This window comes from Leptodactylus fuscus, unplaced genomic scaffold (genome assembly GCF_031893055.1).
Source record: "Leptodactylus fuscus isolate aLepFus1 unplaced genomic scaffold, aLepFus1.hap2 HAP2_SCAFFOLD_86, whole genome shotgun sequence".
In the NCBI taxonomy this organism is placed as follows: Eukaryota; Metazoa; Chordata; class Amphibia; order Anura; family Leptodactylidae; genus Leptodactylus; species Leptodactylus fuscus.
The window spans coordinates 294,514-312,626 of NW_027440904.1; the positions used below are offsets into that span (position 1 = coordinate 294,514).

Consider the following 18,113-nt stretch of genomic DNA (forward strand, 5'->3'; position numbering starts at 1 on the left):
TAGTCACACTGCTTAACTATACCACAGTCCTATAGCACTAGGTGTATGTATGATGTATAGTAGTAGGTGTATGTATGATGTCTAGTACTAGGTGTATGTACGACGTATAGCACTAGGTGTAGGTATGATGTATAGTACTAGGTGTATGTATGATGTATAGCACTAGGTGTATGTATGATGTATAATACAAGGTGTATGATGTATAGCACTAGGTCTATGTATGATGTATAGCACTAGGTGTATGATGAATAGCACTAGGTGCATGTATGATGTATATTACTAGGTGTATGTATGATGTATAGCACTAGGTGTATGTATGATGTATAGCAGTAGGTGTATGTATGACGTATAGAACTAGGTGTATGATGAATAGCACTAGGTGTATGTATGATGTATAATACAAGGTGTATGTATGATGTATAATACTAGGTGTATGTAAGATGTATAGCACTAGGTGTATGTATGATGTATAATACAAGGTGTATGATGTATAGCACTAGGTGTATGTATGATGTATAGCACTAGGTGTATGTATGATGTATAGCACTAGGTGTATGTATGAAGTATAGAACTAGGTGTAGGTATGATGTATAGTACTAGGTGTATGTATGATGTATAGCACTAGGTGTATGTATGATGTATAATACAAGGTGTATGATGTATAGCACTAGGTGTATGTATGATGTATAGCACTAGGTGTATGTATGATGTATAGCACTAGGTGTATGTATGATGTATAATACAAGGTGTATGATGTATAGCACTAGGTGTATGTATGATGTATAGCACTAGGTGTATGTATGATGTATAGCACTAGGTGTATGTATGATGTATAGTACTAGGTGTATGTATGATGTATAGCACTAGGTGTATGTATGATGTATAGCAGTAGGTGTATGTATGATGTATAGCACTAGGTGTATGTATGACGTATAGAACTAGGTGTATGATGAATAGCACTAGGTGTATGTATGATGTATAATACAAGGTGTATGTATAATGTATAATACTAGGTGTATGTAAGATGTATAGCACTAGGTGTATGTATGATGTATAATACAAGGTGTATGATGTATAGCACTAGGTGTATGTATGATGTATAGCACTAGGTGTATGTATGATGTATAGCACTAGGTGTATGTATGATGTATAGCACTAGGTGACTAGGTGTATGTATGATGTATAGTAGTAGGTGTATGTATGATTTATAGCACTAGGTGTATGTACGACGTATAGAACTAGGTGTATATATGATGTATAGCACTAGCTGTATGTATGATGTATAGCACTAGGTGTATGTATGATGTATAGCACTAGGTTATGTATGAAGTATAGTACTAGGTGTATGTATGATGTATGGTACTAGGTGTATGTATGATGTATAATACAAGGTGTATGTATGATGTATAATACTAGGTGTATGTATGATGTATAGTACTAGGTGTATGTATGACGTATAGAACTAGGTGTAGGTATGATGTATAGTACTAGGTGTATGTATGATGTATAGCACTAGGTGTATGTATGATGTATAGCACTAGGTGTATGTATGATGTATAATACAAGGTGTATGTATGATGTATAATACTAGGTGTATGTATGATGTATAGTACTAGGTGTATGTATGATGTATAGCACTAGGTGTATGATGAATAGCACTAGATGTATGTATGATGTATAGCACTAGGTGTATGTATGATGTATAATACAAGGTGTATGATGTATAGTACTAGGTGTATGTATGACGTATAGAACTAGGTGTATGATGTATAGCACTAGGTGTATGATGAATAGCACTAGGTGTATGTATGATGTATAGCACTAGGTGTATGTATGATGTATAATACAAGGTGTATGATGTATAGCACTAGGTGTATATATGATGTATATCACTAGGTGTATGTATGATGTATAGTACTAGGTGTATGTATGATGTATAGCAGTAGGTGTATGTATGATGTATAGCACTAGGTGTATGTATGACGTATAGAACTAGGTGTATGATGAAAAGCACTAGGTGTATGTATGATGTATAATACAAGGTGTATGTATGATGTATAATACTAGGTGTATGTATGATGTATAGCACTAGGTGTATGTATGATGTATAGCACTAGGTGTATGATGAATAGCACTAGGTGTATGTATGATGTATAGCACTAGGTGTATGATGTATAGCACTAGGTGTATGTATGATGTATAATACTAGGTGTATGTATGACGTATAGAACTAGGTATATGATGTATAGCACTAGGAGTATGTATGAAGTTTAGCACTAGGTGTATGTATGATGTATAGTACTAGGTGTATGATGTATAGGACTAGGTGTATGTATGAAGTTTAGCACTAGGTGTATGTATGATGTATAGTAATAGGTGTATGTATGATGTATAGCACTAGGTGTAGGTATGATGTATAGCACTAGGTGTATGTATGATGTATAGCACTAGGTGTATGTATGATGTATAGCACTAGGTGTATGTATGATGCATAGTACTACGTGAATGTATGATGTATAGCACTAGGTGTATGTATGATGTATAGCACTAGGTGTATGTATGATGTTTAGTACTAGGTGTATGTATGATAAATCACTGTAGGAGTAAATAAAATATAACTTTTAATAATCTTTCTTAAAAATGGCCTCGATTTATTTAATGTTTTTTAAATATTTTATTTAAAAAAAATCACGGCAGTCTGGCTCGCCGGCCACATATTGATACTGTGTCCTACCATCAAGGGCGCGGGAAATGCAGTTTTAACTGCAAATATTATCATCTCCTGCATTATCATCCTCCTGATGAGCTAGGCTAGACCCCTAGCGAAACGCGTTGAGGGAAGTGTGAGGGAAAACTTATACAATAGGTGGTGGATACATCAGGGACCATATATTGTATTTATCTAGTTAGGATACGTAGCCCATGAATAGAGACTAATAGGGCTAATGTAACTATACCCTAAGTGGCAACAATGTTAACATAGGCAATTGGAGCATACTTGAGATCAGTAGGGCATTGTGTGAGGTGTAGTTGAGTGGAATACGGCTTGTGAGAACGTGAGACTGTACTGTATTGAATATCCTCCGTTTCAATATAGCTCCTGCTGTCATTATCATATACGGGGGTTAATTTGTCAGTGACAGAGACTGCTCACAAAGCTTTCTCCTCCAGGACCTCCCTCTGGCCTTACTCACAGCCTATGTGGAACCACTAGGGATTTGTATCTAGATTTCCTCGCACCTGATTTCATCTAGAGTTCCAGGGATATATAGGTGTACTGGGGCATACCAGATTAGCTCCTGGCACACTATCAGGGAATGAAACTGTTAATGGCTGTACCAGACAGGGATTGACTTAATAATTATTGGTTACCCTTTATCAATGAGGTCATAGTACAGTTTTTTTTTAAATAAAATATTTAAAAAACATTAAATAAATCGAGGCCATTTTTAAGAAAGATTATTAAAAGTTATATTTTATTTACTCCTACAGTGATTTAGTCTTTATGTGAGTAACTACCCGTCAGTGATAAATAGGTGTATGTATGATGTATAATACTAGGTGTATGTATGATGTATAATACTAGGTGTATGTATGATGTATAGCACTAGGTGTATGTATGATGTATAATACTAGGTGTATGTATGATGAATAGCACTAGGTGTATGTATGATGTATAATACTAGGTGTATGTATGATGAATAGCACTAGGTGTATGTATGACGTATAGTACTAGGTGTATGATGAATAGCACTAGGTGTATGTATGATGTATAGCACTAGGTGTATGTATGATGTATAATACTAGGTGTATGTATGGTGTATAATACTAGGTGTATGATGTATAGCACTAGGTGTATGTATGATGTATAATACAAGGTGTATGATGTATAGCACTAGGTGTATGTATGATGTATAGCACTAGGTGTATGATGAATAGCACTAGGTGTATGTATGATGTATAGCACTAGGTGTATGTATGACGTATAGAAATAGGTGTATGATGAATAGCACTAGGTGTATGTATGATGTATAATACAAGGTGTATGTATGATGTATAATACTAGGTGTATGTATGATGTATAGCACTAGGTGTATGTATGATGTATAGCACTAGGTGTGTTATGAATAGCACTAGGTGTATGTATGATGTATAATACTAGGTGTATGATGTATAGCTCTAGGTGTATGTATGAAGTTTAGCACTAGGTGTATGTATGATGTATAGTACTAGGTGTATGTATGGTGTATAGCACTAGGTGTATGATGTATAGCACTAGGTGTATGTATGATGTATAGCACTAGGTGTATGTATGATGTATAACACTAGGTGTATGTATGATGCATAGTACTACGTGAATGTATGATGTATAGCACTAGGTGTATGTATGATGTATAATACTAGGTGTATGTATGATGTATAGTACTAGGTGTATGTATGATGTATAGCACTAGGTGTATGTATGATGTATAGTACTAGGTGTATGTATGATGTATAGCACTAGGTGTATCTATGATGTCTAGTACTAGGTGTATGTATAATGAATAGCGCTAGGTGTATGTATGACGTATAGTACTAGGTATATGATGTATAGCACTAGGTGTATGTATGATGTATAGTACTAGGTGTATGATGTATAGCACTAGGTGTATGTATGATGTATAGCACTAGGTGTATGTATGATGTATAATACTAGGTGTATGTATGATGTATAGCACTAGGTGTATGTATGACGTATTGTAATAGGTGTATGATGTATAGCACTAGGTGTATGTATGATGTATAGTACTAGGTGTATGTATGATGTATAGCACTAGGTGTATGTATAATGTATAGCACTAGGTGTATGTATGATGTATAGCACTAGGTGTATGTATGACATATGGTACTAGGTGTATGATGTATAGCATTAGATGTATGTATGATGTATAGCACTAGGTGTATGATTATAGCACTAGGTGTATGTATGATGTATAATACTAGGTGTATGTATGATGTATAGTACTAGGTGTATGTATGATGTATAGCACTAGGTGTAGGTATGATGTATAGTTCTAGGTGTATGTATGATGTATAATACTAGGTGTATGTATGATGTATAATACTAGGTGTATGTATGATGTATAGCACTAGGTGTATGTATGATGTATAGCACTAGGTGTATGATGTATAGCACTAGGTGTATGTATGACGTATAGTACTAGGTGTATGATGTATAGCACTAGGTGTATGTATGACGTATAGTACTAGGTGTATGATGTATAGTACTAGTTGTATGTATGATGTATAGCACTAGGTGTATGTATGATGTATAGTACTAGAAGTATGATGTATAATACTAGGTGTATGTATGATGTCTAGCACTAGGTGTATTTTTGATGTATAGCACTAGGTGTATTTTTGATGTATAGCACTAGGTGTATGTATGACATATGGTACTAGGTGTATGATGTATAGCATTAGGTGTATGTATGATGTATAGCACTAGGTGTATGATTATAGCACTAGGTGTATGTATGATGTATAATACTAGGTGTATGTATGATGTATAGTACTAGGTGTATGTATGTATGATGTATAGCACTAGGTGTATGTATGACATATAGAACTAGGTGTATGGTGTATAATACTAGGTGTATGTATGATGTATAGCACTAGGTGTATGTATGACATATAGCACTAGGTGTATGTAGGAAGTATAGCACTAGGTGTATGTATGATGTATAGCACTAGGTGTATGTATGATGTATAGCACTAGGTGTGTATACGACGTATAGCACTAGGTGTATGTATGATGTATAGCACTAGGTGTATGTATGATGTATAGTAGTAGGTGTATGTATGATTTATAGCACTAGGTGTATGTACGACATATAGAACTAGGTGTATGTATGATGTATAGCACTAGGTGTATGTATGATGTATAGCACTAGGTGTGTTATGAATAGCACTAGGTGTATGTATGATGTATAATACTAGGTGTATGGTGTATAGTACTACGTGAATGTATGATGTATAGCACTAGGTGTATGTATGATGTATAATACTAGGTGTATGTATGATGTATAGTACTAGGTGTATGTATGATGTATAGCACTAGGTGTATGTATGATGTATAGTACTAGGTGTATGTATGATGTATAGCACTAGGTGTATCTATGATGTCTAGTACTAGGTGTATGTATGATGAATAGCGCTAGGTGTATGTATGACATATAGTACTAGGTGTATGATGTATAGCACTAGGTGTATGTATGATGTATAGTACTAGGTGTATGATGTATAGCACTAGGTGTATGTATGATGTATAGCACTAGGTGTATGTATGATGTATAATACTAGGTGTATGTATGATGTATAGCATTAGGTGTATGTATGACGTATTGTACTAGGTGTATGATGTATAGCACTAGGTGTATGTATAATGTATAGCACTAGGTGTATGTATGATGTATAGCACTAGGTGTATGTATGACATATGGTACTAGGTGTATGATGTATAGCACTAGGTGTATGATTATAGCACTAGGTGTATGTATGATGTATAATACTAGGTGTATGTATGATGTATAGTACTAGGTGTATGTATGATGTATAGCACTAGGTGTAGGTATGATGTATAGTACTAGGTGTATGTATGATGTATAATACTAGGTGTATGTATGATGTATAATACTAGGTGTATGTATGATGTATAGCACTAGGTGTATGTATGATGTATAGCACTAGGTGTATGATGTATAGCACTAGGTGTATGTATGACGTATAGTACTAGGTGTATGTATGACGTATAGTACTAGGTGTATGATGTATAGTACTAGTTGTATGTATGATGTATAGCACTAGGTGTATGTATGATGTATAGTACTAGAAGTATGATGTATAGCACTAGGTGTATGTATGATGTATAACACTAGGTGTATGATGTATAGCACTAGGTGTATGTATGATGTATAGTACTAGAAGTATGATGTATAATACTAGGTGTATGTATGATGTCTAGCACTAGGTGTATTTTTGATGTATAGCACTAGGTGTATGATTATAGCACTAGGTGTATGTATGATGTATAATACTAGGTGTATGTATGATGTATAGCATTAGGTGTATGTATGATGTATAGCACTAGGTGTATGATTATAGCACTAGGTGTATGTATGATGTATAATACTAGGTGTATGTATGATGTATAGTACTAGGTGTATGTATGTATGATGTATAGCACTAGGTGTATGTATGACATATAGAACTAGGTGTATGGTGTATAATACTAGGTGTATGTATGATGTATAGCACTAGGTGTATGTATGACATATAGCACTAGGTGTATGTAGGAAGTATAGCACTAGGTGTATGTATGATGTATAGTACTAGGTGTATGTATGATGTATAGCACTAGGTGTATGTATGATGTATAGCACTAGGTGTATGTATGATGCATAGCACTAGGTGTGTATACAACGTATAGCACTAGGTGTATGTATGATGTATAGCACTAGGTGTATGTATGATGTATAGTAGTAGGTGTATGTATGATTTATAGCACTAGGTGTATGTACAACATATAGAACTAGGTGTATGTATGATGTATAGCACTAGGTGTATGTATGATGTATAGCACTAGGTTTATGTATGATGTATAGTAGTAGGTGTATGTATTATTTATAGCACTAGGTGTATGTACAACGTATAGAACTAGGTGTATGTATGATGTATAGCATTAGGTGTATGTATGATGTATAGCACTAGGTGTATGATGTATAGCACTAGGTGTATGTATGATGTATAGCACTAGGTGTATGTATGATGTATAGCACTAGGTGTATGTACGACGTATAGAACTAGGTGTATGTATGATGTATAGCACTAGGTGTATGTACGACGTATAGAACTAGGTGTATGTATGATGTATAGTACTAGGTGTATGTATGATGTATAGCACTAGGTGTATGTATGATGTATAATACTAGGTGTATTTATGATGTATAGCACTAGGTGTATGTATGATGTATAGTATTAGGTGTATGTATAACATATAGCACTAGGTGTATGTATGACGTATAGCACTAGGTGTATGTATGATGTCTAGTACTAGGTGTATGCATGATGTCTAGTACTAGGTGTATGTATGATGTATAGTAGTAGGTGTATGTATGATGTATAGCACTAGGTGTATGTATGATGTATAGTAGTAGGTGTATGTATTATTTATAGCACTAGGTGTATGTACGACGTATAGAACTAGGTGTATGTATGATGTATAGCACTAGGTGTATGTATGATGTATAGTAGTAGGTGTATGTATTATTTATAGCACTAGGTGTATGTATGACGTATAGAACTAGATGTATGTATGATGTATAGTACTAGGTGTATGTATGCTGTATAGCACTAGGTGTATGTATGACGTATAGAACTAGGTGTATGTATGATGTATAATACTAGGTGTATGTATGACGTATAGAACTAGGTGTATGATGTATGGTTCTAGGTGTATGTATGAAGTTTAGCACTAGGTGTATGTATGATGTATAGTAGTAGGTGTATGTATGATTTATAGCACTAGGTGTATGTACGACGTATAGAACTAGGTGTATGTATGATGTATAGTACTAGGTGTATGTATGATGTATAGCACTAGGTGTATGTATGACGTATAGAACTAGGTGTATGATGTATAGCACTAGGTGAATGTATGATGTATACTACAAGGTGTATGTATGATGTATAGCATTAGGTGTATGTGTTATGTATAATACTAGGTGTATGTATGATGTATAGTACTAGGTGTATGTATGATGTATCGCACTAGGTGTATGATGTATAGCACTAGGTGTATGTATGATGCATAGAACTAGGTGTATGTATGATGTATAGCACTAGGTGTATGTACGACGTATAGAACTAGGTGTATGTATGATGTATAGTACTAGGTGTATGTATGATGTATAGTACTAGGTGTATGTATGATGTATAGCACTAGGTGTATGTATGATGCATAGTACTAGGTGTATGTATGATGTATAGCACTAGGTGTATGTACGACGTATAGAACTAGGTGTATGTATGATGTATAGCACTAGGAGTATGTATGATGTCTAGTACTAGGTGTATGTATGATGTATAGCACTAGGTGTATGTATGATGTATAGCATTAGGTGTATGTGTTATGTATAGCACTAAGTGTATCTATGATGTCTAGTACTAGGTGTATCTATGATGTCTATTACTAGGTGTATGTAGGATGTATAGCATTAGGTGTATGTGTTATGTATAGTACTAGGTGTATGTATGATGTATAGCACTAGGTGTATGTATGATGTCTAGTACTAGGTATATGTATGATATATAGCACTAGGTGTACGTATGACGTATAGAACTAGGTGTATGATGTATAGTACTAGGTGTATATATGATGTATAGCACTAGGTGTATGTATGATGTTATAGTACTAGGTGTATGTATTATGTATAGCACTAGTTGTATGTATAATGTTATAGTACTAGGTGTATGTATTATGTATAGCACTAGGTGTATGTATGATGTATAGCACTAGGTGAATGTATGATGTATAGCATTAGGTGTATGTGTTATGTATAATACTAGGTGTATGTATAATGTATAGTACTAGGTGTATGTATGATGTATAGTACTAGATGTATGATGTATAGCACTAAGTGTATGTATGATGTCTAGTACTACGTGTATGTATGATGTATAGTATTAGATGTATTATGTATAGAACTAGGTGTATGTATGATGTATAGCACTAAGTGTATCTATGATGTCTAGTACTAGGTGTATGTATGATGTCTAGTACTAGGTTTATGTATGATGTCTAGTACTAGGTGTAGGTATGATGTCTATTACTAGGTGTATGTATGATGTATAGCATTAGGTGTACGTATGATGTATAGTACTAGGTGTATGTATTATGTATAGCACTAGGTGTATCAATGATGTCTAGTACTAGGTGTATGTATGATGTCTATTACTAGGTGTATGTATGATGTATAGCATTAGGTGTACGTATGATTTATAGTACTAGGTGTATGTATTATGTATAGCACTAGGTGTATCAATGATGTCTAGTACTAGGTGTATGTATAATGTCTAGTACTAGGTGTATGTATGATGTCTAGTACTAGGTGTATGTATGATGTCTAGTACTAGGTGTATGTATGATGTATAGTACTAGGTGTATGTATGATGTATAGCATTAGGTGTATGTGTTATGTATAATACATGGTGTATGTATGATGTATAGCACTAGGTGTATGTATGATGTATAGCACTAGGTGTATGTATGATGTATAGAACTAGGTGTATGTATGACGTATAGTACTAGGTGTATGTATGATGTATAGCACTAGGTGTATGTATGATGTATAGCACTAGGTGTATGTATGACATATAGCACTAGGTTTATGTATGATGTATAGCACTAGGTGTATGTATGATGTATAGCACTAGGTGTATGTATGATGTATAGCACTAGGTGTATGTATGATGTATAGAACTAGATGTATGATGTATAGCACTAAGTGTATGTATGATGTCTAGTACTACGTGTATGTATGATGTATAGTATTAGATGTATTATGTATAGTAGTAGGTTTATGTATGATGTATAGCACTAGGTGTATGTATGATGTATAGCATTAAGTGTATGTATGACGTATAGCAATAGGTGTATGTATGATGTCTATTACTAGGTGTATGTATGATGTATAGCATTAGGTGTATGTTTTATGTATAGTACTAGGTGTATGTATGATGTATAGCACTAGGTGTACGTATGATGTATAGCACTAGGTGTATGTATTATGTATAGCACTAGGTGTATGTATGATGTATAGTACTAGGTGTATGTATGATGTATAGCACTAGGTGTATGTATGATGTATAGTACTAGGTGTATGTATGATGTATAGTACTAAGTGTATGTATGATGTCTAGTACTACGTGTATGTATGATGTATAGTATTAGATGTATTATGTATAGCACTAGGTGTATGTATGATGTCTATTACTAGGTGTATGTATGATGTATAGCATTAGGTGTATGTTTTATGTATAGTACTAGGTGTATGTATTATGTATAGCACTAGGTGTATCTATGATGTCTAGTACTAGGTGTATGTATGATGTCTAGTACTAGGTGTATGTATGATGTCTAGTACTAGGTGTATGTATGATGTATAGTACTAGGTGTATGTATGATGTCTAGTACTAGGTGTATGTATGATGTATAGTACTAGATGTATTATGTATAGCACTAAGTGTATGTATGATGTCTAGTACTACGTGTATGTATGATGTATAGTATTAGATGTATTATGTATAGCACTAGGTGTATGTATGATGTCTATTACTAGGTGTATGTATGATGTATAGCATTAGGTGTATGTTTTATGTATAGTACTAGGTGTATGTATGATGTCTAGTACTAGGTGTATGTATGATGTCTAGTACTAGGTGTATGTATGATGTCTAGTACTAGGTGTATGTATGATGTATAGTACTAGATGTATTATGTATAGCACTAAGTGTATGTATGATGTCTAGTACTACGTGTATGTATGATGTATAGTATTAGATGTATTATGTATAGCACTAGGTGTATGTATGATGTCTATTACTAGGTGTATGTATGATGTATAGCATTAGGTGTATGTTTTATGTATAGTACTAGGTGTATGTATGATGTATAGCACTAGGTGTATGTATTATGTATAGCACTAGGTGTATGTATGATGTATAATACTAGGTGTATCTATGATGTCTAGTACTAGGTGTATGTATGATGTATAGCACTAGGTGTATGTATGATGTGTGTGTTTGATATAAATTAGATTGTCAGCTCTTGGGTCAGGGATGATGGGGGTGATACATTGTGTGTGATATAGAGATTAGGGTTAGGGATGATGGGGGGGGGGGTCTTACCTCAGGTAGTCCCTCCGGCAGAGGATGAGATTGGCTTTAGTGTAGAGCGTAGACCCCACCTCCCCCAGGCGGCAGTCGCAGCAGGCACATTTCAGACAGTCCTCGTGCCAGTATTTGTCCAGGGCTTTCAGCAGGTATCGGTCCTTTATCTTGCGGTTGCAGCCAGCACAACCTTTCGGCTTCGTGTCTGGCTGAACTGAAAGCATTTGTATACCTGCAAGAGAAAAGAGAAACGTGAGATACGAGCAACGGCGCCAGGGCCAAGACGCAGGAAATACCACCAAAATGTGATGAGTGTCACATACATTGTATCCTATATTATACAGGGGGTCACATACATTGTATCCTATATTATACAGGAGTCACATACATTGTATCCTATATTATACAGGGGGGTCACATACATTGTATCCTATATTATACAGGAGGTCACATACATTGTATCCTATATTATACAGGGGGGTCACATACATTGTATCCTATATTATACAGGAGTCACATACATTGTATCCTATATTATACAGGGGGGTCACATACATTGTATCCTATATTATACAGGAGGTCACATACATTGTATCCTATATTATACAGGGGGGTCACATACATTGTATCCTATATTATACAGGAGGTCACATACATTGTATCCTATATTATACAGGAGGTCACATACATTGTATCCTATATTATACAGGGGGTCACATACATTGTATCCTATATTATACAGGAGGTCACATACATTGTATCCTATATTATACAGGAGGTCACATACATTGTATCCTATATTATACAGGAGGTCACATACATTGTATCCTATATTATACAGGGGGGTCACATACATTGTATCCTATATTATACAGGAGGTCACATACATTGTATCCTATATTATACAGGGGGTCACATACATTGTATCCTATATCATACAGGGGGTCACATACATTGTATCCTATATTATACAGGAGTCACATACATTGTATCCTATATTATACAGGAGTCACATACATTGTATCCTATATTATACAGGAGGTCACATACATTGTATCCTATATTATACAGGAGGTCACAAACATTGTATCCTATATTATACAGGAGGTCACATACATTGTATCCTATATTATACAGGAGTCACATACATTGTATCCTATATTATACAGGGGGTCACATACATTGTATCCTATATTATACAGGGGGTCACATACATTGTATCCTATATTATACAGGGGGTCACATACATTGTATCCTATATTATACAGGAGGTCACATACATTGTATCCTATATTATACAGGAGGTCACATACATTGTATCCTATATCATACAGGGGGTCACATACATTGTATCCTATATTATACAGGAGGTCACATACATTGTATCCTATATTATACAGGAGGTCACATACATTGTATCCTATATCATACAGGGGGTCACATACATTGTATCCTATATTATACAGGGGGTCACATACATTGTATCCTATATTATACAGGAGGTCACATACATTGTATCCTATATTATACAGGAGGTCACATACATTGTATCCTATATCATACAGGGGGTCACATACATTGTATCCTATATTATACAGGAGGTCACATACATTGTATCCTATATTATACAGGGGGGTCACATACATTGTATCCTATATTATACAGGAGTCACATACATTGTATCCTATATTATACAGGAGGTCACATACATTGTATCCTATATTATACAGGGGGTCACATACATTGTATCCTATATTATACAGGAGGTCACATACATTGTATCCTATATTATACAGGAGGTCACATACATTGTATCCTATATCATACAGGGGGTCACATACATTGTATCCTATATTATACAGGGGGTCACATACATTGTATCCTATATTATACAGGGGGTCACATACATTGTATCCTATATTATACAGGGGGTCACATACATTGTATCCTATATTATACAGGAGGTCACATACATTGTATCCTATATTATACAGGAGTCACATACATTGTATCCTATATTATACAGGAGTCACATACATTGTATCCTATATTATACAGGGGGTCACATACATTGTATCCTATATTATACAGGGGGTCACATACATTGTATCCTATATTATACAGGGGGTCACATACATTGTATCCTATATCATACAGGGGGTCACATACATTGTATCCTATATTATACAGGAGGTCACATACATTGTATCCTATATTATACAGGGGGTCACATACATTGTATCCTATATTATACAGGAGGTCACATACATTGTATCCTATATCATACAGGAGGTCACATACATTGTATCCTATATCATACAGGGGGTCACATACATTGTATCCTATATCATACAGGGGGTCACATACATTGTATCCTATATTATACAGGGGGTCACATACATTGTATCCTATATTATACAGGGGGTCACATACATTGTATCCTATATTATACAGGAGGTCACATACATTGTATCCTATATTATACAGGAGTCACATACATTGTATCCTATATTATACAGGAGTCACATACATTGTATCCTATATTATACAGGGGGTCACATACATTGTATCCTATATTATACAGGGGGTCACATACATTGTATCCTATATCATACAGGGGGTCACATACATTGTATCCTATATTATACAGGGGGTCACATACATTGTATCCTATATTATACAGGGGGTCACATACATTGTATCCTATATTATACAGGAGGTCACATACATTGTATCCTATATTATACAGGGGGGTCACATACATTGTATCCTATATTATACAGGAGTCACATACATTGTATCCTATATTATACAGGAGGTCACATACATTGTATCCTATATTATACAGGGGGTCACATACATTGTATCCTATATTATACAGGAGGTCACATACATTGTATCCTATATCATACAGGGGGTCACATACATTGTATCCTATATTATACAGGGGGTCACATACATTGTATCCTATATTATACAGGGGGTCACATACATTGTATCCTATATTATACAGGGGGTCACATACATTGTATCCTATATCATACAGGGGGTCACATACATTGTATCCTATATCATACAGGGGGTCACATACATTGTATCCTATATCATACAGGGGGTCACATACATTGTATCCTATATCATACAGGAGGTCACATACATTGTATCCTATATTATACAGGAGTCACATACATTGTATCCTATATTATACAGGGGGTCACATACATTGTATCCTATATTATACAGGAGTCACATACATTGTATCATATATTATACAGGAGTCACATACATTGTATCCTATATTATACAGGAGGTCACATACATTGTATCCTATATTATACAGGGGGTCACATACATTGTATCCTATATTATACAGGAGGTCACATACATTGTATCCTATATTATACAGGAGGTCACATACATTGTATCCTATATTATACAGGGGGTCACATACATTGTATCCTATATTATACAGGAGGTCACATACATTGTATCTTATATTATACAGGGGGGTCACATACATTGTATCCTATATTATACAGGGGGTCACATACATTGTATCCTATATTATACAGGGGGTCACATACATTGTATCCTATATTATACAGGGGGTCACATACATTGTATCCTATATTATACAGGAGGTCACATACATTGTATCCTATATTATACAGGAGGTCACATACATTGTATCCTATATTATACAGGAGGTCACATACATTGTATCCTATATTATACAGGAGGTCACATACATTGTATCCTATATCATACAGGAGGTCACATACATTGTATCCTATATCATACAGGGGGTCACATACATTGTATCCTATATCATACAGGGGGTCACATACATTGTATCCTATATTATACAGGGGGTCACATACATTGTATCCTATATTATACAGGGGGTCACATACATTGTATCCTATATTATACAGGAGGTCACATACATTGTATCCTATATTATACAGGAGTCACATACATTGTATCCTATATTATACAGGAGTCACATACATTGTATCCTATATTATACAGGGGGTCACATACATTGTATCCTATATTATACAGGGGGTCACATACATTGTATCCTATATCATACAGGGGGTCACATACATTGTATCCTATATCATACAGGGGGTCACATACATTGTATCCTATATTATACAGGGGGTCACATACATTGTATCCTATATTATACAGGAGGTCACATACATTGTATCCTATATTATACAGGGGGGTCACATACATTGTATCCTATATTATACAGGAGTCACATACATTGTATCCTATATTATACAGGAGGTCACATACATTGTATCCTATATTATACAGGGGGTCACATACATTGTATCCTATATTATACAGGAGGTCACATACATTGTATCCTATATTATACAGGAGGTCACATACATTGTATCCTATATCATACAGGGGGTCACATACATTGTATCCTATATTATACAGGAGGTCACATACATTGTATCCTGTATCATACAGGGGGTCACATACATTGTATCCTATATTATACAGGAGGTCACATACATTGTATCCTATATCATACAGGAGGTCACATACATTGTATCCTATATTATACAGGGGGTCACATACATTGTATCCTATATTATACAGGAGGTCACATACATTGTATCCTATATCATACAGGAGGTCACATACATTGTATCCTATATCATACAGGGGGTCACATACATTGTATCCTATATCATACAGGGGGTCACATACATTGTATCCTATATTATACAGGGGGTCACATACATTGTATCCTATATTATACAGGGGGTCACATACATTGTATCCTATATTATACAGGAGGTCACATACATTGTATCCTATATTATACAGGAGTCACATACATTGTATCCTATATTATACAGGAGTCACATACATTGTATCCTATATTATACAGGGGGTCACATACATTGTATCCTATATTATACAGGGGGTCACATACATTGTATCCTATATCATACAGGGGGTCACATACATTGTATCCTATATCATACAGGGGGTCACATACATTGTATCCTATATTATACAGGGGGTCACATACATTGTATCCTATATTATACAGGAGGTCACATACATTGTATCCTATATTATACAGGGGGGTCACATACATTGTATCCTATATTATACAGGAGTCACATACATTGTATCCTATATTATACAGGAGGTCACATACATTGTATCCTATATTATACAGGGGGTCACATACATTGTATCCTATATTATACAGGAGGTCACATACATTGTATCCTATATTATACAGGAGGTCACATACATTGTATCCTATATCATACAGGGGGTCACATACATTGTATCCTATATTATACAGGGGGTCACATACATTGTATCCTATATTATACAGGGGGTCACATACATTGTATCCTATATTATACAGGGGGTCACATACATTGTATCCTATATTATACAGGGGGTCACATACATTGTATCCTATATTATACAGGAGGTCACATACATTGTATCCTATATTATACAGGAGTCACATACATTGTATCCTATATTATACAGGAGTCACATACATTGTATCCTATATTATACAGGGGGTCACATACATTGTATCCTATATCATACAGGGGGTCACATACATTGTATCCTATATCATACAGGGGGTCACATACATTGTATCCTATATCATACAGGGGGTCACATACATTGTATCCTATATCATACAGGGGGTCACATACATTGTATCCTATATCATACAGGAGGTCACATACATTGTATCCTATATTATACAGGAGTCACATACATTGTATCCTATATTATACAGGGGGTCACATACATTGTATCCTATATTATACAGGAGTCACATACATTGTATCATATATTATACAGGAGTCACATACATTGTATCATATATTATACAGGAGTCACATACATTGTATCCTATATTATACAGGGGGTCACATACATTGTATCCTATATTATACAGGAGGTCACATACATTGTATCCTATATTATACAGGAGGTCACATACATTGTATCCTATATTATACAGGGGGTCACATACATTGTATCCTATATTATACAGGGGGGTCACATACATTGTATCCTATATTATACAGGAGGTCACATACATTGTATCCTATATTATACAGGGGGTCACATACATTGTATCCTATATTATACAGGGGGTCACATACATT

General features: G+C 34.9%; 1 protein-coding gene across 3 annotated transcripts in view; it reads right to left on the reverse strand.

Moving 5' to 3' along the window:
- LMO3 (LIM domain only 3) overlaps nucleotides 1–18,113 on the reverse strand; it is a 40,423-nt gene that overhangs the window by 10,380 nt on the left and 11,930 nt on the right. For all 3 annotated transcript variants that reach the window (XM_075262063.1, XM_075262066.1, XM_075262064.1), the window contains exon 2: nucleotides 11,947–12,160. In XM_075262063.1, the coding sequence (XP_075118164.1) occupies nucleotides 11,947–12,160 (214 nt within the window). The remainder of the gene's footprint in view (nucleotides 1–11,946; nucleotides 12,161–18,113) is intronic.